Source organism: Alligator mississippiensis, chromosome 6 (assembly GCF_030867095.1).
Source record: "Alligator mississippiensis isolate rAllMis1 chromosome 6, rAllMis1, whole genome shotgun sequence".
Taxonomy (NCBI): domain Eukaryota; kingdom Metazoa; phylum Chordata; order Crocodylia; family Alligatoridae; genus Alligator; species Alligator mississippiensis.
The window spans coordinates 2,244,755-2,270,062 of NC_081829.1; the positions used below are offsets into that span (position 1 = coordinate 2,244,755).

At 61.1% G+C, this 25,308-nt stretch overlaps 1 protein-coding gene across 4 annotated transcripts; it reads right to left on the reverse strand.

Annotated features, from left to right (window-relative positions):
• Positions 1-986: 986 nt before the first annotated feature.
• Positions 987-24,303, reverse strand: SESN2 (sestrin 2). 4 transcript variants are annotated; one of them, XM_014604971.3, is made up of 10 exons: positions 23,778-24,303; positions 8,908-8,973; positions 7,283-7,480; positions 6,926-7,108; positions 6,467-6,679; positions 5,039-5,189; positions 4,612-4,727; positions 4,027-4,217; positions 3,758-3,902; positions 987-3,493 (listed from the first exon to the last, which is right to left on the reverse strand). In XM_014604971.3, the coding sequence occupies exons 1-10, from the start codon at positions 24,102-24,104 to the stop codon at positions 3,407-3,409; spliced, it is 1,677 nt and encodes a 558-aa protein (XP_014460457.1). In that variant the 5' UTR covers positions 24,105-24,303; the 3' UTR covers positions 987-3,406. The 4 variants fall into 4 exon arrangements, with proteins under 4 accessions (XP_014460457.1, XP_014460456.1, XP_019345814.1 ...); XM_014604970.3 differs by having other exon boundaries at positions 4,612-4,730; XM_019490269.2 differs by lacking the exon at positions 23,778-24,303 and adding an exon at positions 16,780-17,006 and having other exon boundaries at positions 4,612-4,730.
• Positions 24,304-25,308: the final 1,005 nt, after the last annotated feature.

Sequence of the window (25,308 nt, forward strand, 5' to 3'; positions counted from 1 at the left end):
GGCCCATTTCCCTCAGCCGCTCCTCACACGTCATCCCCCAGCCCCACAACCATTTTCATTGCCCTCCGCTGGACTCTCTCCAATGTGTCCACACCCTGTCTGTAGTGGGAGCCCACAGCTGGACACTGGACTCCAGATGTGGCCTCCCCAGTGCTGAATAGAGGGGAAGAATCACTGCCCTCGATCTGCTGGCACCGCGCCTCCCACTGCAGCTGTTTGCTGTTTCCACACCAGGGTCTTTGCTTCCTGGCCTAACCGGCGCCCTAGTTGTGCTGCACGCTCCGTGCCCCCCAGCCCTAGCGAAGGGATAGGATGGGTGAAGGGACATGGAGCAATCACAGCCCCAGGCCAAGCCGGGCTGGGGCCAGAGAAGGGCTGGGCTGGGGGCCAGGGGCTAGGGCTGTCCGGGCCTCCGTATCAGCAGCCGGCAGCTGATCCGCCTGCTCTGCTGCAGGCCTCCTGCTTGGAGCCGATAAGCTCTGTTGTGCTAAACACGCTCCCCGCAGCCTGGCGCCCAACGGCCCTCATCCGGCTGCACCAGTGCCGCGGCCTGTCCCCCCTGCACGCCTCGCACACGCAGCACCCAGGGCTGGGCAGCCCGAACCGCAGGCCCGAGAGGAAGGGGCTGCTCCAAGCCAGCTCCCAGGGAAGGGGACGTGAGCCTGGCAGAGACAACTGCCTCTTGATTTTCAATGCTCATCTCCAGCTCCATTGCAAGCCCTTCTGCTGGGAGCCCGGTCCTGGGGAGGGCTCCGGCAGCCCTGGCAATGGCGGGGTTGGCTCATGGAGTGACTTGCTCCAAATTTGCTGCTATGTGCATCGTGCCCACAAGCAGCCAGACTTTCCAGGGACAAAGCTAGAGGCAGCAGCCTGGTGCTGGGAGACCCACGGCAGCCCTGCGCAGGGGGGGCTGGGGGAGGGATTCCCCCACCCATCACCAGGCCCTGCGTGAGCCCAGGAGAAGCAATCAGACGGAGGCATTTGGGAAAAAAGAAAAAAGGCTTTTATTGACCTGCCGGCATTGGTAGCAAAGTCCCGGGGGCAGATGCCTGCCCAGGCAGGACTAACCCCCCCCCCAAATAATAACTTACAGAGAGCTACAGGTCAGCAACACGGGGCAACATTCGTGCTTCCACGCCGGGCGGGTGGAGCTGTCGGGCCCACGCAGCGTCCTGCGGGGGGGCGGGAAGGCAGGGGGTGGGCAAGGGCATTTCACAGCGACCGGCACCTATGTGAAATGCTGTGGCACGTCGGGATAAAGCTAGTCTGTGTGTCCCCCCTCAGCCATCGTAACCCCGCGGCTGGTAAACGGCGGCCGAGCCACCCCGGGAAAGGAACTTGCTGGCGGGAAACGGAGACGGCCGGGGAGCGCTGTGCAAAACCTACCCGCGACCGGGAGCGCGATGGCTGTAGCCCGCCGGGGCAGGCGTGCAATACTGCAGTGAGCGGGGGGGACAAGGAGCCAGTGCTGGAGATGCACACAGGGTCGAGCGGGCAATGCACAGGCTCACCGCACACGATGCCGCTTGCTCTTTCTACCCACGGGAGGAAGCTCCATGCTCTGCTTCCCCTGGGCCAAGCAGCCATCATCCCGGCCCCTCTCCCGCCGTCTTTGGGCCCTTGTGCAATGAGGCTGCTCCAGCTAATACCGACATTTAGAGCCATTAAAAAAAAAATGACAGCCTGCGAATGACCCCCCGCACTCTGCCTGGCTGCTGCGGGGTCAGTCCCAAAAGCAGAATCCAGGGCTGGGGTCTGCAGCAGGGCTGCAAGGCTGACGGGTGCTGGGAGTGACGTCCCCCAAGGGCAGAAGGGATGGCGCCTGCCTCCCCAGGGGGTAAGCAGAGCCAGGGTACGAGTCCCCCCGGAGCAGACGGGGGTCTCCATGCAAGGCAGACCCAAAACAAGGGGTGTCCTGGTGACTGGCTGGAAGCTGCAGATGCTGCCAGGTCCCCAGGAACACGAGGCATGAACCCTTTAGGGTTGCAGTGCAAGGGGAGGCTCAGAGGCAAGGCTTGGGGCGGGAGGCCAGGCTGCAAGAGGGGAAAATCAACTTAAATAATCATTTTAAAAAAAGGCCTCTCGGTTTTCTTCACAGCTTAGAGCCATTCCCTCGGCCTGGGTTGCCAGCGCTGGCTTAGCCCCAGCTATCCCCCCACCCTGCGGGGAAGCTGATCCCACCTGGAGGAGGTGCCAGGGCTGCGAGGCCGGAGGGAAATGTGCTGCGGACCAAATGGTGAGATGCGATAACACCCCTGGGCCAAAGTCCCGGGTGCCCTCCAGGGCGTTCACGTGAATCGGGGCTCAGATGTCCTGCAGAGAGCTGCCAGGGCTTGCTGACCGCAGAGGACCCCGTCCCCAGCCTGACTGCCCCCAGCACCTGGAGACGCTTTCATTCAGCTAGTGCCAGGGCCGAGGCTCCCATCCAGTCCTCCCTCCTGCCGATGCTTCCGCCCAGGTGGCAACAGCAGAGGAGAGCGGCTGCGCCCACAGGGCAGACCCCGGTGTCCGGAGGGCTGAGTGTCGAACAGGACAGACGTGCGGGGTGGTGGCACAGAGACGGGACTGTCTCCTCGCACCCTCAGTGCAGAGGGGTTTGGGGAAGCAGAGATCTGTCCCTCTGTCCCGCGCGGTGTCTGTGCAGCCACCTCGGCGCCGCGCTGGGCTGCTCCCCCAGCTCTCCCCAGCATCCTTCCTGCGGCCGTGTCGGGGATTTGGAGTGCAAGAGCCGGCGGTGCCCAGCACAGGAGAAGCCCCGTCACATAGTGTCAGCCGGGACCCGATCCTGATCCTGCCGCAACCCGCCACCGCCTGGGGCTGAGATGCCTCGAGTGTGAGCGGTCCAAGTCTTACAGTGATACAGAGCCACGGAGGAGCAGGGCTGGGGGGGGGGGGGGGAGAATCCATTCACAGCCGCTGGGTGGATCCTGGGAGATCTCTTTGGTACGAGGCGAGGTTCTCAGAGGCCAGGGATCTGCGGCGCTGGGCCCCGGGCTCGGGAAGGCAGCAGCAGGGGGTGGCCGTGCCGCCGCTGGAGTTCACTTCGGTTTCGGGAGAAAGGCACGTGGACGTCGGAGCCCCCTCCCCAGCCCCAGGCTGCAGCAAGAGCCCCCAGCCCCTGCCCTCGCCAGCACCGTGGCCACGGGGGCGGGTCACGGGACGGGGGCAGCGTCAATGGGGGACACTGGGCACGGCCGAGGTGGTTCTTCACACTGCGGGGGCTGAACGGTTTGGCTTCCAGGGGCAGGATCCCCCCTCTCTGTTGCTCTGGGCCCTGTGGACAGAGGACCCCAAGTCCTTGCTGACAGGTCCCAGAGATTGAGTCTTTCCAAGCAGGTGACCTCCTGCCCCCCTACTCCCCTGCCCCCGTGGCTGGGGTGGGGTGGGGCAGGGGGGCACAGCCCCGTCAGGTCATGTAGCGGGTGATGGCTCGCAGCGCATACAGCAAGGCCGCCTGCATCCGGGCTTCCAGCAGCAGCAGGTTCACGTGCACCTGGAAGGGAGGAGCGCGGGGTCAGGGCTGCAGCGCGGTGCCCTCCTCTGCTTCCCCACAGCCCTGTCTTGGGGTGGGGGGAGGTAGCACCCTCACGGCTCCACACACAGAGATGGGCACTGGAGACAGCTCTCCCCATGCTGTCCGCAGACCCAACCCACATCAAGGAACGCTTGGTTTGGTTCAGCGGTCGCCCCCCAAGACCCTCCAACACCCCTATCTGCTCTGGCAGGGGAGAGCGGAGGGGTGGGGAAACCACAGCACCTTCTCGGAGTGCTTGAAGTGGTGCCAGAAGTGGGTGTACATGCGCCGCGTGGTCTTCTCGGGGTAGCAGGCCACCGTCTTGATGTAGACCTTCAGGCTGCGCTCCAGGAGTTGGTTCACTTCCCCGTAGTCGTAGTCGTCATACCTGTGCAGGGGGGAGGCAGAAGGGGGGACCCTTTTAGCCAGGTGCTTGTAGACCCCGGGTGAAAGCAAGGGGGGAGGCAGGAGACAGGGAGGCCACATCTAGGGCTCTGGCCCCGGTCACCTACCGGATGCCGAAGACGCAGTGCACGTAGTTCCAGATGGCGCGGCGGAGCGTGGAGGTGTCCACGCCGTGGTGCATGGCCATGGTGTTGTAGGTCAGGTTGTAGACCACCTGGAACTTCTCGTCCAGCAGTTGCCCCACGTCCGGGTACAGGCGGTTGATCAGCGAGTAGCCGTGGTCTTCCCATGTGTAATCCTGCAGCAGAGGGACATCGGCTCAGAGGCTCCAGGGGGGAACTTGGGGCCTGACTCGGGACCCCCCTGAAAGGGGCTTTGTACGGACAGAGCCCAGGTGGGCTCCAGCCAAGCCGCAGGGCGGGGAATGCAAGGTGCTGGAAGAGGATGCTCAGCTGGGGGTTGTTAACAGAGCAAAAGCCGGGCTCTGGGCTACAGCACAAGCTGCCCCGCTGTTCACTAGACCCCATGGACACTTGCTACCCCAGTGACAACCAGCACAGCCCAGCCCCTAGCTCGGGGCAGCAAACCAGGGTCCCAGCCTGGCCGAGACCTCTAGAGCCACACCAGTGCCCTCAATGCCAGCGTGGCCGGCTGGGAGAGGTGTTGGGAGCAGGGCTGGGCCCAGGATGTACCTGCGCTCGGAAGGTGGGGGGGGTCTGTTCTCCTCGCCGTGTGAAGTCCTTGTAGCCGAAGCCAGGATCCTCCACGAAGCACAGGACGTTGGGGGGCAGGGAGTGCTCAACGATGTCTACTGGAGACAGGGTCAGGGGGTGTGAGCTGCGGCTGCAAATTGCTGCTTAAAGCCCAGACCACCCCCCCACCTCCCTGGTCCAGCCGGTCGTGGCCAAGGCCCGTCCCCAGGACAGCAAACTGCAGTGAGCTCAGGCCACACTTCTCGCCTGTTATCGCAGGGGACCAGCATGAGCCCCAGCCCCCCTCTCTCTGTGCCTCCCCCCAAGTCAAGTTGGCACAAGGCAGGGGCTGCTGCAGTGCAGCCCCCAGACCCGCCGAAAGCAGGGCAGGGCAGGACGGGCTCCCGTGGGTGCAGCTCCCCCTCACCCGAGGGGGCGACAAGCAGGCTCTCCGTCTTCTCCAGCTCGAAGCGCGTCTCCATCTCCTCCTGGGTGACCTCATCCTCCTCCAGCTGGCACTCCTGCAGGAGCTTCATCCTCTCCATCAGCACCTCCACCTCCTGCATGGCGTCTCTGCCCTGGGCGCAGCGAGAGAGAGCGGGCATGAGGGGTCAGCACCCCACGGGCCCCAACGCCCTGGGCACAGGTGTGCAGAGACGCACTGGGCACCTCTGGCAAGGGGGTGCTCATGGCAGCTTCCTCGGCATGCCCCTGGAAGGCCAATGCCACACATCTGGGGCACTAAGCTCTGCCCAATGGGCTGGATTTCGCTTGGCTCTGGGCCTAGGGCAGCTGCCTGTGTCAGGGATGCTGTAATGTCCAGTCTGGATATGAATGGCAGAGCTGTGGTGCAAAAGCCCCCCAGGGTCCCTATGCTGCGGGCTGGGAGCAAGAGGGTCAAATTCTCTCTGCTGGAGTTGTGGCTTCTGCATGGTGTCGGATGGACTGGAGGGCCCATGCCCCCGGCACCCTCTGGCTAAGGCTTCAGCAAGACCCAGGCACTGCTAGCAGGTCTCCCTCCCTTCTCCATCTAATGAGGAGCATCCAACTAAGTCCCCCATCTCCTTCCCTTCTTGGAGGGTGGCATCAGGCCACGTTGAGCTGCCAAAAATATAACAAGCGGGGAGTTTCAGCAATCCAGGGGCAACTAACAGGCACACCTGCCGAAGCAGCAAGACAGGCAGCTGCGTGACAACTGGTTTCCCTGTGGAGGAGTCACTGGAACCGGATGGGTTTCTAGTGATTCAGCGTATGACAACAGCAGGAGAGACAGACCTGTTCTAGCCCTGACTGATCCCCTCCTGCCAGCCCGGCTGAGCAGGGACGAAACGATCCAGTTAGACTCGCCGTGTCATTTGGGGCCTTCGGGCAGTTTGGAAAGAGCCCGATGCATGGCGACAAAACAACTGGGGGCTTGAGGGGGGCAAGGGTCACGAGGAAAGGCTGAAACAGCTCAGGTCATTTAGTCTGGAGAAGGCAAAACTGAGGGGGAGTCTGATCACAGCCTTCAAATCCCTGAAGGGCGATGACGGAGAGGATGGAGATGGGCTTTTCCAGCAGGAGAGGAGGAACTTTCTGACTAGGAGAGCAGTCGAGCGCTGGGACAGGCTGCCCGGGGAGGTGGGGAGTCTCCATGCTCGGAGGCTGGATAGATCCGGATGGAGTCAGGGCTGATCCTGCCTTGAGCATGGGGCTGGACTGGGTGACCTGGTGGGTCCCTTCCAGCTTGACTTCCCTGCATTTAAGCCCGACACGTGCAGGGATGAACCAGCATCTGGCCAGCCCAGCCCAACCACGCGGTGCATACATCACCAGCCCCCCAAAGCAAGCCCGCAGGAGGAGCTCCCCAACTTACCCCGGAGCCACTGACCCCCTCCTCGGAGGCTGGGCTGCTGTCACAGCTGCGCGGGGAGGGCGGCTGGAAAGCATGTCCCCCCTCGTGGTCGATCTCTGGGTTGATGCCACAGCCGAAGACGAAGGAGGCGAGCGAGTGGTAATGAGTGAGGAGCACCAGGGCCTGGATGAGCTCGGCCAGCGACCAGCTGTTCTCTCCTGTCTTCAGAAGGGCCTGAAACACCCACCGCCGCGCTCAGCCCGGAGAAGGGATGCCCCTCGCCCAGGGTGTCCCGAGGCACAGCGGGGTCCTACGGCAGCCCCCTCCGCCCAGCCTAGCTCCCCCCAGACAAACTCAGAGGGTTCAAGGTTAACAGCCAAGTGCTTTGTTAACCTCTTCATGGCCAGGCCTTGCAAAGCAACGCAGCGGAGAGGAAGCACAGTGACGAATTGCAAGGCTGGAAGGGAGCTGGCAGCTCACCTCGATGTGCTCCTTCGTGATGAGCCAGGGCCGGTGCGCCAGGATCTTGTTGATCTCGTTGAGGTTCCTCAGCTTCTGGGGGGCACAGTGCAGGCCCTGGAGCCACTCCGGGTCCCCCCCAGCTTGCAGGAACTCGCCCATGTGCAAGCCCACCAGGTAGGAGCACTGGTGCCTGGCCGCCGCCTGAGAAGGGGCAAGACACACCGATGGCTGAGCACAGACAGACACGTCACCCCGGCGGGTCCCTGCCCACCCACAACCCGTGTTGCATGGACAGACCTCCCCGGTGCCCCCCCGAGACAGAGCTCTAGCTCGGAAGAGACCCTCCCGGCCAGGTCCCGCGCGGGACGCACGTACCATGATGGCGATGTAGTGGCGCTTGTGGTGGGGCAGGGGCCCGTCCATGCACAGCAGCAGGTACTGGGTCCTCCAGAAGCTGGAGAGGTACTTGGGGTGCAGCCCCATCACCATGGTGATGTTGTCCACCCTGCCCGTGGACACGAAGGCCTCGATGAAGATCCGCCGCTGGGCGTTCTCCGCCCCCTCCTGCAAGATCTGCGGCACACAGGGGGACAGGGGCCGTGAGGGAGCTGGGATGCCGTGGGGACCCTCCGCACCCAGCGCTCGCCTTCCAGCTAATCCACCGGCCGGGGCACACTGCAGACCTGGCCCCACTGGGCAGTGCCCTCCAGTCCTCTTCCCCCAGCACCGGGGCAGCCCCCCTGCCCGCTGGAGGTAAAGCCAGGGCAGGGCAGTGCTACCGCAGGTGCTGGCCTCATTTCAGGGTTTTCAGCAGAAAAGACCCCTCTGGACCTGGGCATGCAGAGATCTTCAACCACGGGACAATCCTAATCTAAAGCTGCAATGCCCCCCACCTCCAGGTGCAGCCAAGAGATGAAGCTACGTGCCCGGTGCCAGGCTAAGTCAACAGGAGCAGAGCTGGGGAGCGAACCCAGGCTATAAAGCAGGGCAGAGGTAATACCCCGTGATCACATCACTCCTCAGGGCAGGGCCCTTGGCTTTCTGTGTCTGGACAGCGCTTGGCACAAGTGGGCTGGGACTCCTGCAATACGGATGCACGGCACCCGCCGAAGCCAGGCGGACCTCTCCATGCCCAGATCCCTCCTTTGCCCCCTGCCCCGAGTCCTCCATGGGGCTGAGAGCACCCGAGCGCTCTGTGGAGCTGCCCTCGGCTTCAAGCTGCAAGCCCCGGCCCTGGAGGGGGGCAGCCAGCAGCACCCCCGAGCTGGGCTCTGTCCTCTCCCTGCCAGGGCCGGGCACCTTGCCCGCTGATGCAACCCGGCTGTTTGTTCAGCTCCTCCCCTCCTCATCCCACCACCGGGGTTAAACCACGATAAAAACTGCAGCTCCCGGAGAAAACAGGACGGTCTGAGCAGCCCAGGCACGCTGCAAGGAGAGGACAGCTGTGTTTACCGGGCAGCTTCCTCATGCCTAGTTCTCATATGTCAGCGCCTGAACAACAGGCAGGGCATGTGGCCTTAGTCACCCTGGGCAGGTGATGCAACGACAGGGGTATTTGTGGCTGGGCTGGAATTAGCACCTTGTTTGTGCCGGCCCGGTATAATGCAGCCCAGGAAGCGAGCTGTAAGGCTTCTCCCCACCAAGGCAGCTCGCGACCCCAGCCAACAGCGTCCCACCCCTTCTGGGGACAGAGCGCTCTCCTGCTAGCCAGCCCTGGAGAGAGATCCCCAGCTGCAAGATGGGGAAACTGAGGCACAGGGCAGGGCAGTGACTTGCCCCAAGGCACAGATTCAGGGGAAGGACCGGGGATGGAGCCCAGGGCTCACGTCAGGAAGCAAATGGGGGGTGGGGGGAAGACCCCTTTTCCTGCTCAATCCAAACTGGAGGAGACAGGGACGTGCCGGCCACAACCCTGCTGCAGTCTGGAGAGGGGGCTGCCAGGGATGGAGCCACGGGGGACGACAGACAGCCACAGGGGTGAAGACAGGACCCAGGCTTACCTCTTCCACGGGGAGGAAGGAGCTCGGGCCTCTCCCCATCTGCCGCGGAGTCTTGATCCCTCTGTCCTGGGGAAGACAAGGCAGGGATGGTGAGACACGGCTCATCCCGCCCTTAAAACCCGGCGGAGGCTCCACCCCCGCCACCTACGAGCAGTCTCGGGAAGGGCGAACACGCAGGCAGGAGGCCTGGGAGCTGACTCGAGCACCTGCACAGCGATGGCCCGGCTCCAGCCCCCGCCTGGGTTGGCGCTTCGAAGGGTACCGTCGCTGCCTGATGAAACAGCCCCGTGCCGTTGCACGGACAAGCTTTCACTCTGCAGGGATGCTCTTGCATCAGCAGAGGCTGGCTGGCAGGGACGAGCCCCTGCTGTGGCCTCCTTGCCTGATTACTGTGGAAAGCCCAGGAAATTTCACGGTGCAAGGTCGGCAGGGCATGAGTCAGCGTGCGAGAGGGGCAGGGTCGGCCCACGCCACGCGCTGCCGGGTGCGCTCGTCCGGGAGGCGCGGTTAATGAACACCTCTAAAAACAATCGATCCAAGCCCAGACTCGACAGCCAGGGACCTTGGAGCTGTAGCGACCGGCACAAGCTCAGTCCCCGGCTCTGCTCCCAAAGGCACCCACCGGCGGTGGAGGATGCTGCTAGCCCAGCGACACTGAGGGACTGGAGAGGTCCCAAAGGGCAAGCGAGGGATGCCCAGAGCTGGACTCCTTTCTCAAAGCCTTCAATCCCCCCATCCCATCCAGCACCAGGCACAGAGGAAACTGGAGTGCTCCGGGGGGAGAAGCCAACCACGGGCCCACTCAGGCATCTGGGATGCCCGCCAGCACGCAGGCTCCTGCTAGCAGGTGCCCAGGGGTGTTTTTCATTCAAGCTGCTGTAAGACAAGCTGTGCCCTGGCCAAGGGGACAGAACACCCTGTGTCTGCTCCCGAATTGGGCGAGATTAGTGAAGTATGTGGGAAGGGGAGCCAAAAGCAGCATGCCGAAGGGGGAGCCTTTTGGGACGGTGTCCATCCTCCATGCTTCAGGGTTACGCAGGCCTGCAAAGAGCCCCGGGCATGTCCTGCGGGACTCCTCCATGCACCTGCTACAACACAGCACCGGCGACCTGGGAAGCGAGAAAGCCGGGGCTCTCCCCAGCGGGACCTTCCCACGGTTATGCTCCGAGGGTCAGTTTTGGAGCCGGCGGCAGGAGCAAAAAGCAAAGCCGCTGGCCCCAACTGAGCCAGCTGGCACTGCATTTCTCCGGAGAGCTGCAGCTGCTTCTGGCATCAAAGCACCCAGGGAGCATGAGCCATGCCAGTGACTTGGTTGCAGTTGGGAACGTGCGAGGTGAAAGGCAAGCTTAGGAAGCTGGAGGGAAGAGCAGGAGAGAGGAGGGAACATGCATTTAAAGGTGCCCAATTCCCAGCAGGTGAAGATGGGGTTTTGCATTTCCCTCCCCTGCTCGTGCTGCAGTTGCACCCCAAATGCTCCCCGCATCGGGCCCCATGGTGCTAGGTGCTGCACAGACACCTCCTGCCCCAACAACCTCATGGCCCAAGAGGCAAAGCGTGGCGGGAAGGGAAAGAGGGAGCCATCCTTATTGCCCCAGTAGTTTGTCATGGGGGAAATGAGACCCAGAGGGGCAAGGGGCTGCCCCGGGGTCAGCGCTGGGAGGCAGGTCTGGCTCTGTGCTTACACTGGTATTCAGGTCACCCCCTTCTCCCCATGCTAGACACCTTCCCCCAGGCAAAGGCACTGGGAAAGCAGGCCCCAAGCTGGGTCTCGGGACTCCCTCGCAGAGAAACCCACCGTGGTCGTGTCCCGTGGAGCTGGGCATGAATCCAGAGAAGCAGGGCTCAAGGCGGTGCGTGGGGCGGCTCTCTGCAACTCCTGGCTTCAGGTCGGGACCTCCACGGACCGGGCGAAGCCCTGACACAGCCCATTCAACAAGGGGCACCCCGAAGTTGGCCCCTAGCTCCGGGGAGAAATCCAGGGCCACCCCTGGGGGCTCGGGAGCTTCCCCCACGAGACGACAGTGCAGGATGGGCTGGAGCCTTCCCCTGGCTGTGCACAACCCGTGTGCGGGGAAACTTTTGCCCTGGCTGCACAAACAGCTCAGCTGGAAGATAAAGCCCTCCGGAGCCGCTGACTCAGCCGGCTCCTGCCAGCCCCAGCGACACACAGCGAGGGGCAGGAGGAAACGGAGGAGGACGGGGGCAGGAGAGAGACCTGAGACCTGCCCATGTCGGGACGGCTAATTGAAGCCGGCTTCTCGCTGTCACCCGAGGTTCGAGCACTCCAATCACACCGCACTTCCTCTCCGGCGCCCAGCCTGCCAGGGTTACTAGAGTTCAGGGTGAAACCACAGCCCTGCAAGCCCAGGGCCTAATCCTGCCGGAGCTGGGGTGAAGGGCCACGGCGGTCAGAGTGCCCTGGACGTGTGCCCTTGTCTTGCTTCTTCATGCAGGGTGCTGAGAGATTATTGCACCCCGATTATTTTTCTGCAATTGCAGAAGGACTTTGGGGCCCTGGGATTTCCCGGAGAGGCAGGGAGCTGGGAGCCGAGGAGGCAAAGGGTTGGTGGTGGAGCTGCTTTGACACAGGTGAGGCTGTGCTCCAGGAAGGGAGGGTGAGGTTTAACTCCAATGCCGTCCCAGCAACGAGGAGGAAGGACACTGGGGGAAGAGGCAACCCTCCCCACAGAGCCCCGCAGCCAAGCAGGGCAGTGCTGGTATTTGTGGGGGGAACAGCACGAGGGGAGACCCCCTGACAGCCCAACACCCCTTTCCTGCCCCGCCAGCCCTCCTGGGCGGTGCAGACGAGGGGCATCCACCCAACCTCTCTCTGCGGCTGCTTTATCAGCAGGTGACCGGCAGCCGTGGCCAGTGCGAGGCCAAACCAGAACATTGCTGGTGCCCAGCAAGCCTGGAGCTGGCCTGGCCTGGCAGTGGACTTGGCTCCGATACAACCTGCTCTAGAGCTAGAGATGCCGCATTTATCCTGGGACAAACCATTTTATCCCAGAACAGAGTGCAAAGATTTAGACATCCCTGTCTGTTGACCTGGGATAAATACTAAAAAGGTTCATGGGATAAGAAGGAAGAGCAGTTGATCTCTGGACGGCGCCAAGTGCGTCTGAACGGTTATCCTGGGATTGCATCGCTGTATCAACGGCAGAGCATTCAGATGCTCCCTAAACCCTGGTTACAAGGGCAATGTGTACACACCAATCCCGGGATGTTTCTGTTCCAGGACAAACACAGGCACAACTGGTCCAGAGACAAATGCAACGATTTCCTATTTTGCATGTTATACCCTAAGATTTACTTCCCAATGGGTCCGATGGACACACAGGAAGATGCCATTCAGTGACCCGAGCCAGGCCAGGTTCTTCTCAGAGCCGCGGGACGGGGCTACCCCCTGCTCCAACACACGGTAGCGGTCGGCACAGGCCCAAGGAGGAGCGCACGGTGTGCGTGCCAGGGAAATGACAGGGCTTCCCTGAGACATGGGAAGTTGCATCACCTGGCTGGCACACCTCCCGCCCCGGGGAAGGAAGCACGGAGCGCGACCGGTCTGGGCAAGGCGTGGAAGAGATGTCGTGCTCCAGTGACCAGCGTTGATACCAGAGCTAACAGACACCCACTCGCGAAGCCTGGGATTGCCTAAAGGAGCAAGGGGCCCAAACCCAACCAACCTCCCAAGGGAGCTGGGCACCCACCTCCTTGAATCTCCTGCAGATGTCCCGGACCAGAGACACCAACCAAAGCCCTGTCTGGGGGTCCCCGCTCCTCCAGGGCACAAGCACCAAAACCAAACACCACCAGAAAGGAGCAAGACACAGGTAGCAGCCATACAGGCTCCTCCGCAGCAAGCATCGGGCCCCACTTGGCCGCCCACAAGCCCCTCCGAGACCCTCTCAGCCCCCTCCACTGAAGGCAGCTTGTTCAGAACAAAACCCTCCGGGGTATGGACACAGCGAGGTCTGCTCGAGGGACCCCATCGCTGCAAGGCAAGCCCCCCCCATTAAGTGCCCTGGTCCAGCAATGCTCTGGCTGGTTGCTCCTCGTCCCTTAAGAGACTTCCCTAAGAAACCAGCTTCATTTCATTTCCAGGCAGACGTACCCAAGTTGCCATCTCCTCCTCCCTGGGCTCCTTCCCTGCCGGCCGCCCCGAGCACTCACCACAGTCCCAAGGCTCCCCATGACCGACGCGTCTCCCTTTGCGGCTCTGCCCCTCCATCCTCGGCTGCTTATAAAGCTCTCTGCCTGATGTCGCAAGCTGCCGCCCTGTGATGCAATGCACCTCGCAGGCTACGCCTCCCTCGGCAAAGGAGTCGGTGGCGAGTCAGAGGGACCAGACAGCTCTTCACAAGGAGAGCACTTGCATGGGGTGAAACAAGATGCCTTCAAATGTATATTGTAAGTGCTGTCCTGCAGAACGGCACCCTCCTAACCCCCTTTCCTCTGCCCCGAGGTGCACCCCGACGCAACTCCCATTGCATGCGGTGCTGCAACCACGCAGCTTGGGGCGCTAGGCTCAGACGTGGTGCAATCAACCCTACCCTTGTTATACGCCAAAGGAGCGCCGCTGCCCTCCACGGGGCGAATCCCAGCTTCCGCCCACGGAAGAGGATCACGGCCTGTGCCCCCGAGCCCCTTTATCCACCTGAAGACCCAACATCTTTTAGTAGCCAAAAGGCACACCCCAGATGCCACCTTTGTAACTCTGGGAGGCGACTGCTGGAGCTGGGTTTTAGTCTCGGCCCAGAGAAGCGGGCTCATTTCAACGCAGGCGATGAACTTAATGGCCCAGTTGAGCCCCACAGCCCTCCTACCGCGCTCCCCCCTTCCACCAACGGGGAAACGCAGGCGTGGAGAAACCACTCTGATTTGCCTGAGACCACAAAGCAAGGTGGTATAATGCCTCCCGCCACTCCTGCCCGGCTGCAGGGTGGAACCGTCCATTCTCCACCAAAAGCCCCTGTGCTGGCTCCCAGCGACAGGAGTCAATGGACTAACTGGGCACAGGACGCCTGATGCCAAGTGTGCCCAGGGCCAATGCTTAGTCAGGTGTTGGGAAAGAGCTGAGCAGGCCTGATAAGGAGATAGGAGAGGCTGAGCAAACAGGGCCACAGCCTGCTCTCCAGGACAAGTGCATCCTTTCCACCAGTGCTCCTCGCGCTCCGCTCGGCTTCCAGACCAGCTCCCACCCCTTGCCCCTCCTCGATGTCTTCCAGCCCTCGCACGCTGCATTTTGCCCCCGAGTCCTTCCCCCTGGTTACAACACTCCTCCGCTACCGATCCCAACCATTACCAAATGTTACCGTGTGCTCCAGCAGCTGCCGCGTTGCAGCCCAGACACAGTCGCATCTCCTTGCTGGGGGACCGTCTTCCTACCTACCCCATTCCCACCACCCTGGAGCATCCCAGCGGCCTAATTCCTGCCTGAGATTCATAGCGCTCTTCTCAAAGGAAGCACCGTAGGAGAGCACAGCGTTACACTGGGACTAATCTTGCATCAAGCTACAATCTCACCCGGGCATTACAACGAGACTCAAACCCAGATGCCCACAAATGGCATTGGAGGGGCCTCTCCAGGAGGACTTAGCAAACCTGTTTGCATCCCCATCAGCAGAGACGGCCCGTTTCAAGGCATCTCTTTCATTGCTCCACCTTATTTCAATTCAGGTCCCTACGTGTTTCTGCCTTCCCTTCCACCACTGACTCTTGTGCTGTTCCTTGAAGCAGGCTACCTGCTTGCGGCTGCACGGTGGTTTCGAGTAGCAATCCGTTCTCCGGGCAGAGCACTTTCAGTAAGTATTTCAAACGACACCTTGATTTGGGGGCGAACGAGGCTGGAGCACGTTCCGTCCCACGTGGGAGCCCCAAGTGTGAGAGCAACCTCCCCACACAGCGAGTGATGAGCTGGTGGGGGCAGGGCTGGGGAGGGAAAGTGGGGTGGGAGAAACGAGCAAGTGCTTTGGGGGGATGCCCGTGGTTTTGTACATAAACATCATGGGAAGCAGTCAGGATAGGGACAGCCAAAAGATGGGAGCAGCTTCTACGTGCAGCTGGAAGGCAGGGGAGATTTCGCAAATGGTTTTCATCCAAGTTGTGAAATTCAATCAATTTGCTCTGGCAGGGAAGGGAAAGCAGGGAACCAGACACCGAGGGCCTGGCCGGGGTGCTTTTCAACACAGGACCGTCTAGTCCGTGACACCTCCAGGATCCCGAGGGCTAGTCCCAGCTCTGCAGCCTTGGCGTAGTCAAGAGACCTCAGCTTCCCCAGCTGTCAAATGGGATGAGGAGACTCAGCTGGTGCCCAAGTCTCTCTGACCAGAAGTGCCTGATGTTACTGCTCACACACTGCAAGCTCTGACAAAGCCACTGTAGTGCTGCGGTGTGACCCTCCGCCCCACAGGCTCCCTCGAACGCATGAAAACCTACTTCAAAGGCTGGCTGAGGCAGGGCGGAGAGTGCTCATTAGGGCCCCCCTCTAAACACGGAGAGACCCGCACGTTCTTCCCAACGAAGTTGTTTCCCCCAGTTTTGCTTCAGCACCTTTAAAACCAAGGGCCGCAGCTGCGGAGAGGTACCACTCCGTTCACAAGCGTGGGAAACAAGTAGTGACACCATTGAACCCATCTATCTGCCCAACGCCCCAGACTCCGCTCCGGATACAAGCGTCAGGAACTGCCAGAGTCACAGCTGGGTGCACCGGTGCTGCATCCGTACCACGGGCAAACGCATTGTCCTGGGCAGCCGGGGGTAAGAGCCCGCTGCGTGCGGTGGAGGTGGTCAGGGGGCCCGGGCGGGAAGCAGAGCAGCAGGAAGGGAAGTGGCTGCTTGCAAAGAATGACCGGACCAGGACTTGGGAAACTTCCCTCTGTAGTTCCCAGCTCTGCCACTGACTCAGCGTGTGGCCTTGGGCCTGCTGCTTCCCCTTTCCGTGCCTCAGTTTCCCTTGGCCACCCAGCCTGGCAACCTCTGCAGGCATGGGCTCACTTCAAGCCTAAGCTTCCATCACACACACAGGAGTAGGAGTCGGGGTGGATCTAGGCACAAGTAACGTGTGAAAGGCAAGGGTGGTCCTGTCAGAAGGGTTCCCCAGAGCCCAGCCGCCTGCCTGCTTCACCTGCCTCCATCTCCCCCCGAGTCAGGGCTGTTTGAATGCGCATGACTGCCAGCTGTCTGCCTGCTGGAGCCTCCCGTGCCCCACAAACCCACCCCCGTCCCATCCCCAAGCCTTTTTCCAGCATCCTCAGCCCCCGCCCAGGAGCGAGCCAGCACCCTCCCAAGCGTGCGAGCCCCAAACTGCGCGAACCAGAAGGGGCAAAGGGAGCCGGGAAAACTTTCCTCCCCACGCTGCTGGGATGAAGTGAATACGGCGCCAGGCTCCTGATCCTAAAACCTCCCCATCCAAGAGCCAGGCGGGTCACTAGGAAAGAGCTCTTCAGATCCACCAGCCAGAGAGTTTGGATCTCCCACTTTCCTCCCCAGGGGAGGGAAAAGCTTCCTTCCTTCCTCCTCCTGGGGCTGGGGCACAAAGCCAGCCGGAGCGCACCATGCCAGGCTCAGAGAAGGACCGAGGGCACTAGCCAAACAGCAAGGCTAAGAGCGCTGCGGCCTGGCTTGGGCGCTGGGAAGCCTCCTTGGGGAAGGCGGGCGGTGACACCCGTGCCCTAGCCCCGCCAGCGCCCGCAGCAGAGCCCCGGGGACAGCCGAGGGGCTGGCCCTGATCCCCTGCTACACACGGAGGCATGCCCGTACGTGCAGCCCCCGGGCAGGCAGACACCCCCCGCCCCGACGGATGCAAGGCGGCTGCGAAGGGAAGGGAAGGACCCCTGCGCCCCCCGCCACCCCTTTCCTTTTCTTTGCCTTTACCTCTTGCCGCCGCCGGCGCAGGGCCCCGTACCGCTGGCGGGGCAGGTAGTCCTCCGAGCCCGCCACCATCATGGTGCCGCGGCGGGGAGCGGGGGGCTCCAGGGCTCGGCCCGGGCCGGGCCGGGAAGGGGCGCGCTGGCCGCGGAACGCTCAGCCCCCCGCGCTCTAGAACGCCCGCAGCCCCCCGCGTTCCAGAACGCTCAGCCCCCCGACGTTCCACCCGGCCCGACGGCGGCTCTTTCATAGCGAGGACCCGGCGGGCGGACCGGGGGGACTGGCCCGGGCTTGCCCGCCGGCCCAATGGCAGCGCCCGGAGCCGAGCCTCCTCCCGGCCCGGACACGCCTCCGCTGCCTGCGGGAGCGCGCCGGGCGCCGGCAGGGGAGCCCGGCCCCCGCTCCGGGACGCCCCCGAAACAAAGAGCCCCGGGGGCAGCCCGCTGCGGGGCTCAACCAGCGACCCGCGCGAGGTGAAGCCCGGGGCTGCCTGCAAGCACCCGGCCGCGGGCGGGGGAGGCTGAGCAAGGAGCCCGGGGTTGAAGCTTAACAAATAGCACACAAACAAGGCTCGAAGCAAGGGAAGTTTAGGGTGGATATCGGGGCAAAACTTTCTAGCTGGAAGGGCAGTGATGCACTGGGACAGGTGGCGCACGCTCCATCCTTGGAGACAAAGCCCTGGCGGGGATGGTGTAGTCGGGGCTGGTCCCGCTTGGAGCAGGGGGTGGACTAGATGCGACTCCTGAGCTCCCTTCAGCCCTCATTGTCTGTGATTCTAAAGTGGGAGCCACCAAAGACCACACAGATAGGATAAGACCCACCAAAACCCATGCATGTAGGACAGGCCTGCTCCTGCTGCCGCGGGCGTGGGGATGTGCGCTCAGGGCCAGCAGTTTTGTGCAAGCAGCAAACAAGACCGGTTCCCATCCCACAGCCCGACTGGCTTTTGGGTGGAGAGGGAAAATAGCTGGGTCGACAACATTTGTAATGGAGGTTTTTTTTCTCCTCCTGTTGGAATGTGCAAAACAACCGCTTAGGAGAGAAAACAACGGTGGGATAAAGAGCGGGGACGAAGGGGTCCAAAGATTAGCGCTGTTTAAAGAACATTTGTTCCTTGCGGATTCGAAAGGCTGATCCTGGATCATAAACCTCCTTGTGAGTTTAGAGAAGCAGCAAGCTGCACACAGACATCCTGAGCCCCGCGCCGCTGCGCCGGGGCCTGCTGGTTGCACCTGACTAGAGGGCTGGGAAACCAGGACAGTGGCCTTCACACCTCACTTCTGCCAGGCAAGAAGGGGCAACGCAGGGTATGGAGCGATGGAGAACGTAGGAGAGGGCGCAGGGCCCAACGTGCACACGGATGGGCTGCCTCTCCTTTGGCATTAGCTCTCTCCATCCCAGCTCCATCCATGCCCTTTCTGCTCCACTGACTTCAGCACATCAGCAACCTGCTCCAGACCCCGTGGAAGTCAGCGGGACGCTTTCCCTCATCTTCCATGCACTTTGGTTTAAGGTCCAGATTTCCACTGACCCCTCACAGAGCTGAGCCCTGGTTCCCCTCTCAGGTCCACTGCAAAATTATTTGCATATCCTTCATCTACATGAGAGACCAGGGACTCACAAATCCCACAGAGGCTTCTTTAACTGGGGCAGGATGGAGCCATAAATGTGCTTTCCTATGCTGCCTTTCTCTTGCATTGATTCCTTCTGGCCAGAGCTGAGCCTGCCTTCAACTTCCCAAGCACCAGAGCAGAACAGTTACCCCATTCATCCTCCTGAATGCCTGCGAGGGTTAGTCCACCTTATACTGATGGGGAATGAAGACGCAGAGCATTAAGGGACTTGCCCACAGCCCCAGAGAGTGGGGATAGCACCCTCTGACTCCCACTCCCATTCCCAATAGTGAGACAGGTCGGTGCAAGGCACTGCAGATCCCACGGCAGCTCAGATTTGCTCCCCAGGGGACAGAGGGAAGGGTGCTTCGCTGTTCAGATGCACACAAGAGGCAAGACTGAGCCTAGCCGGGCAGAGCGCGTCTCCCCTTGCCCGCGTGAGGTCTCTGGCCTCAGACTAGCAGCAAATCTTCTGGAGCCTCCTTAGCTGACAGGGCCTCAGTGTTTCCCCAAGCCCGTATTAACCGCATTTCTGAACTTGCCCCTGCTCCCAGGCGACCCACGCGGGGAGGTGTTCCAGGGCAGGCCGTCTGGAATTTGGATGGGTCTCTCTGCTGCACGGGAGCTTGTTTATTCCTCCTCAAATTACAGAGCGCAGGACCCGGGATGCCAGATGAGAAGACACGCAAGGACGTCACGGCTGTTCGAGGTGGGCCGTGTGTGTTTGAACTGGCTGGACTGCGATGTTCCCAGCAGACCTTGAGAACAACTGCGATCAAAACACTACCACGTGCCTGGCTCTGCCAACGCCTCTCTGTCCTGTCCTGCAGCCCCTCTGTCCCCTTCCCCAGGGCTCTGCCTCAGCCCCAACCCGCACTGAGCCTCCATCCGTGGGGTCCCACGCGGCAGGGTGCTGCAATTCCCCTTCCACGCCAACCGGCAGCTGCTCCTGCTTTTCCAGTGTTGGGTCCTTCTCCACTCTGCCGATATCCCACAGCTTCCTCCTCGCTCCAGCCCGAACCACATCCCCTGCTGTTGTATGTCCCAGCTCCATTCAGCAAGAGCTCCCAAATTCCCGGACCCCCCGATGGGCAGTGGATGGACAGAACATCATACTCGGGGACCAACAGCAGTGCCAACCCCGCAGGCGGGGACCCTTCTACTAGAGATCAACTGACCAGGATCCTTTAGCCCTGGGTGACGACGGTCAACTCATCCCTAGGTTAGCGCAGGGATTTCTGGAAGTGCTTCCAAAGGGCTCCGCAAACAGCAGCTGCACTTCCCCCAGAGACAAACTTGGGCCACTGCTTCATTGGAAAAAATCAATGGGACAGCCCAGCGCCAAATCCTGCTCTCCGCTACCCCGGTGCATCCCCCACTGATCTCCAGCCCCGTGGATTTGAATAACAAACACTCGTCTCGATAAAAAAAAAGGGAGCCCCAGACAGCAGCGCCGATAACAATCTGCTCCAGCCGCACCAGCCCCACATGGCAAAGTCCAGCGAGCAGAAGTCGCTGCACAAACAGGCTCGGGTTTTGCCTGGCAACAGCCTCCTCCGGCTCTAATCCAGAATTGCCAATTAAGTGCAAACGTCTTTGCACCTTCGCTGAGCCCTGCTTCCCTGGCAGCCAATGGACGGGCAGAGGGAGGGAGACGGCTGCACGTGGTTGGCGGAGGCCCAGCTTGCGCTTGCATGGAGCGCAACAAAGAGAAGAGAAAAAGCCTGGGGCTTGAGGCCAAGGGACTGATCCGCCGCCCCCCATTAACTCTGGGGCAGATAGAGCCCCTGCACACAGCACAGCGAGTGCACGGCTGTGGCTAGACCGATTCCTGTGCGAGAAGAGCCCCGACCTGCCCTCGTGCATCCACTCTGCTCGGGTGCACAACTGCAGAAGCACCTTTCACCTGCTTGCTTCTTTATTGCACGTGATTCGGGGGAAAGACACAAATTCCCCCAGCCGCTGGGGAAAGCGTGGCTGGTCTTATCATGCACCAGCAGCGCAAACCACGGATCCAAACTCCCCATGGGCTTTGGATTCGATTCTGGAACCAGCTCCTGCCCCTGACTTTGCACCAGTCCCAGTCAGGACCTGTGAGCTCTCCCCTGGCCCTGGGAACAAGCCTGGACCTCAAAGACTAACTCGGCATCCCCTCCATCCTCCAGTTCACAAGGCTCTTGGGCAAAGCACTAACTCCCACCCCTGTTGTCATCTGTGCCCCGGCCAGGAGATGTGAAGTGCCATCAGTGCACTTGTTCCCAGCAAAAGAAACCCATGCAGACTCTTCTTTTAAGCAATTTTTGTGTGCGTGCCCCAAGTCAAATTAGCCAGATCAGGTCCAAATCCGTGTGAATCATTCAAGAACCCTACGTGGCCCTGCTACCGACAAGTATCCTCCACCCCAGCCTGGGGCTTCAGATACTTCCAAATCCCATTGCAGACTCATTTCTCCACTGGTGTAAATGTCCCTGTGAGGTGCAAGGCAGGGGAGACCCAGCCCTGCTTTCACCAGTGTGAATCCAGAGGCACTTCAGGCACCCCACACAGCACCTCCTACACCCCGAGCCAGCCTCCAAGCGGGAGGAAGGCATCATTAGCTCCCACTCAAATTCCCCCCACCCTCGCCCCCGCCCAAGGCAGGAGGCTGGGGCAGCTTCTCTGGGGTTTATCTGCCCCGACACAGGGTCACAGGTCAGGGGACAAACGCCTCGCCAGGCTTGTGTGACCAGCTCCGCTGTCTGTCAGGAGCCCGGGAGCGACAGCTTGCGCAGCAGCTGGGGCTCGGAGGCTGCGGTAATTAGCACCTGGGCCGAGCGCGGGGGTCTTGTGCCTACGTGGAGACCGGACAAAGCCCGGAGCTAGTGGCGGCAGGGCAGGCTGAAGCCTGTCCCCCGAGCTGCTCGTCTTCTCCGCCTGGCTAACGAGAGCGGGCCTCTCTGATTATCTCTGCCCAGCCCCCTGGGCCTCCAGGGCTGTTGCCAGGGGTGGGGAAGAACACTTTTTCCCTTGGACGGGCTGGCTCCCAAAGCCTCTGTCTCCTCCAAGCTGACACTACCTACCCCATGTCACACCATCCCTCATGGCCCCCATCCTGCCCTCCCACCCCTCGCAGCAACCTCCCAGTCCAACCAACAGCAGCGCGAGGAAAGATGCATGGCCTAGTGGTTACAGCATGGCCTAGTGACTCTGCTACCAACTCGCTGGGGCAAGTCCCTTGACTGATGAGCACTGGAAGAGCGAATCCTGGCCAGCACAGAGCGGGGTGGGCTGCGGGGCCTCCTTCACGGATGCGTGGTGCCCCAGGAGCAACGTGGGCAATAGGGCTAGGAGGGACATTTGAGGGCTCTCCAGTCCAACTCCTGCTGTATAAACGGAGCCGGCTCCATCTTAAAACCACCCGCAACGGATTCCTCTTGAAATCACACCGCTTCTCCCAACCAAATGCCCTGCAGATATTCAAGCCACGCCATCAGCTTGAAAACCAGCCATGCTTCTGTCCAGAAAGAGCTTGCCACAACTCGTGTCTGAGCTCTCTGGAATCCAGTCTGCCTGCCAAAGTTACAGTGCAAACAACGGCACGGATTTTTTTTTGTTTAAATAGCAACAGCAATTCACTCTTATAATAAAAGTGGTGTATTCTGTACTGCTCAAGACATCCAGACTGGAGGCCTTTCTGGAAGGCGCTTTAGCCAAATCCACGTGGCTGAGCCACACAGAGGGAATGGGGTTACGTTTTCTGGCTTCTGATACAGGAGAGGTCGGGGGCTTGCTTCAAAGCAACCTCCGTGGTGTTAAAGTTTTCAGGTGTGTAACAGGATGATTACTTAAAACTACTACAACCTCCCCAGTTAAACCAGTACAGCATGTACTGTCTGCGATGGGGATAAGCGATGCTGGTATTTAGCTGCCTCCATCTTTTACCAATGTAGATCGACAGATACAAGCCCCGAGGGCTGTCGCATCCAAGCACAGCGGATGTGGCACAAAACACTCATACTGACCATGCAATGTACAGTAACTCCTCTCTGGGCAGCGGAAAGCACCCTGGAGGGCTCCTTTCTCCAGTCACTTCCCTATTTCCTCTCATCTGGATTCAGCTGCAAGGATGCTGCTATCCTTGCGCACAGGGGAGGAGGTTTCTGAGCAAGGTCACAGAGAGCTGTGACCTGGATGGTCTGCTGAGCATCGTGCCTGTGAGCCAGCTTGAAGGGACTGACCCATCAGAGGGTTTCTTTTTTCCCCCCGCTTGCCTGCCTTTGCTGCTAGCTAGCACTGGAGCAGCCACTGCACCTGCTCTGCAGAGCAACCTGGTGATGCAGGGACCAAAGGGCATCCCTTACCCAGCACATGGCACCCAGCTCAGAGCTCACCAGTGCTCTGGGAGAGGCGGCAGGCTCTATCCTCCCATCTACAGGGCTCTCCCAGCTGCAGGGAGTGTCCCCATGGGGGGATACAGTACAAAGCCAGGGAGGGCAAAGAGCATCTGATACCAGGGCAGCAGATTTCTCCACCACTTCCCACAGACATTTAGGCAGCCACTGGCCGGAGGACTGGCCAGCTGGAGCCTCAGGGGTGAATCAGCCCTTCATCTTCCCAAGCAGATAAGTGGAGTCATGCAGAGGTCAGTGGTTGTGCAGGAGACAGCCCTACACCACCGGGCCCATGTCAAGGTCTCAGCTGAGCAGGGAGTTGGTCCCGTGTCCTCAGCCAACGCCAGGCCTCCCTGCTCCCCTGTGCATCTGGCTGTGTGCTGATGCTGGGCCAGACTGAGCCCAGTACCTATGCTGGGGGAGCCTAAAGCAACACCACATCTTTTGCTTCCCACTGCACAGAGACCATGAGCAATGCAAAGAGGATGGGGAGAAAGGATCCCAGCTCCCCTGCAACCAGCTGCACCCACTTTGGGGCTGGTCCCAGGGCTGTGCAAGCTGCGATCTCGGGGTATGGGGGCTGCCCTGGGGTACGGGAGCTCTGCGCCCTATGAGCCAGGGAGCAATGCCCGGTTCCAGCAGGACACCAGGTGTTTTCCTGGTACAAAGGACTGCACAAAACCATCCCGCTGCAGCACGACAGCTGTTGTGACTGCTGACGTCTGTGCAGGTGCCTGACCCGAGGCTGGGCTCCACTGGGCCACGAGCCGCACAGACCCCTGGGGAGAGACAGGCTCTCCTGCACAGACACGGCAGGCCGTGTATAGGAGGGGAAACTGAGGAAGCGACTTGCCTAAGGACACCCGGCGGGGTAGCGGCCATGCCAGGAGCAGAACCAGGGGGCTGTACGTGTGCAGTGATGTTCGTAATCATGCACATCACGTGTGCAGTGATGTTGCAATCATGCTGCTGACGTGTGCTTGCAACCCAGCTGGTGCCCAGAGCTGCCCGGCCACCTTACCTGGAGAGCCTGCAGCAGCTGGGAGCACTTCTCTTGGGTCTCTCCAAAGGGGCAGCTCTGGGAGAGCCGGAGTAGCAGCAGCAATGTCCGGTGGAGGCCCGGGGACTCCTCCGTCTCCCCCTGGGACGGGCCAGTGCTGGGGATGCCGCTCAGCAGCTCCCGCCCCAGCGCATCCATCGTTTCTTCTCTGGTCCTCTCGCCTCGACTGTACAACCCCACCCATCTCCCAGGATCCAGGCCCCTGGGAGCCACAGCTCCTTGCTCTCCTGCCGGCACAGCACTGGGCACAGGGGTGCCACCATCCGCAGCTTCCCCGTGGTCCATCATTGCAGCACAGCCACGGGGAAGTCACAGGGGACTCGTCTGGGCCCAGGCTTGGAGGCTGCCTTCCCCCCAGTCAGCCGGCGCTGGTTTCCCGGTTGCTTCACAGGGAGTTTCCAAAGCTGCAGGCCCATTCACGCCACGGTCCGGCCGCCCCTGGCTCAGTCCCAAGGCGAGCTCCTGCCTCTCAGCCAGCCGGTTGGGTGCTCTGCAAAGCAAACAGACGGACAAGTCAGGCCAGGCCTGGGCAGGCTGAGAAAGCATCCCAAGCAGATGCAACGTGATCACCCCGAGAAAGCAGCCCTAGCTGATGCAACCGGATTGCCCGGCCATCGGGTAGCAAAACCAGCACCACGGCACAGGTAAACGGAGCCCAGAGCCAAGCAGGACATTTTGGGAGACATAGTCCTCTGCGCTGCCAGCCCCACGGCCTGCAGGACTTCCGAGGAGGGGGCCACACTGTCCACATGTAACCTCCCCCCAGCCCCATAGATGCCCCATCTCAGAGGATCCCTGTTTCTCGTTAGTTATGAGCTCCTAGCGTGATGTTGTAACCAAAAGCCCCGTCGGTACAGGGGGAAAGCAGGGAGCAGAAGGCAGGGGGTGTCACCTGGGTGCAGGGCCTTGGGGAGACCGAGCTGGTCCAGGTCTGGCGCCTGCCGTTCGGGGCAGGGCACTGAGAACATGCCAAGGGGGCAGGACAGGCCCTGCCGGCAGCAGAAAGAGCCCTGCAGCGAGAGACATGCCAGCTTCATGCAAAAGGAGCCTGAGAGAGGAGTGAGCATCATGCACGGTGTAATACTCGCCTCGAGCCGGCACAGGGCTCGGTGGGGGCCAGCAAGGATTCCAGCACTCCCAGGCAGGACTCGTTTCCTTCCTGCCCCCTCCTCTGCCAGCCTCTATCGGAGGCAACAACGCAATATCCGAGCGAGACGACAGCCTCGCCCAAGTGGAAAAGACAGCTCCACCTCTCGGTGGAGGTACAGACGCTGGCAGCCCGTGCTTTCACAGGGAGATCATATTTTAAATGGGCCTGGTTTGCATCTTCGGTGCATCGCTTTTGCAGCACGTTGCGCTGCTCACGCTGCGCTTGGAAATGCTCGTTTAATCCTGAGTCACAGGGAAGAGTTTCTTCCTCCCGAGTCCCTGACAACATCTGCAGCGTTTAGGAGGTCCCCGGTCAAATACTGACCTGGCCCGATCCTGTTCA

Bases quoted from the DNA above. Each gene is read 5' to 3' on its own strand.
- SESN2 (XM_014604970.3), bottom strand. From the start codon at position 24,104: ATGATGGACCACGGGGAAGCTGCGGATGGTGGCACCCCTGTGCCCAGT. The intron at 6,680-6,925 runs GTGAGCTGCCAG...TGGGTGTTTCAG, and splicing joins TCACGAAGGAGCACATCGAG to GCCCTTCTGAAGACAGGAGA. The intron at 3,903-4,026 runs GTAGGTGACCGG...CCCCCTGCACAG, and splicing joins CACTGCGTCTTCGGCATCCG to GTATGACGACTACGACTACG.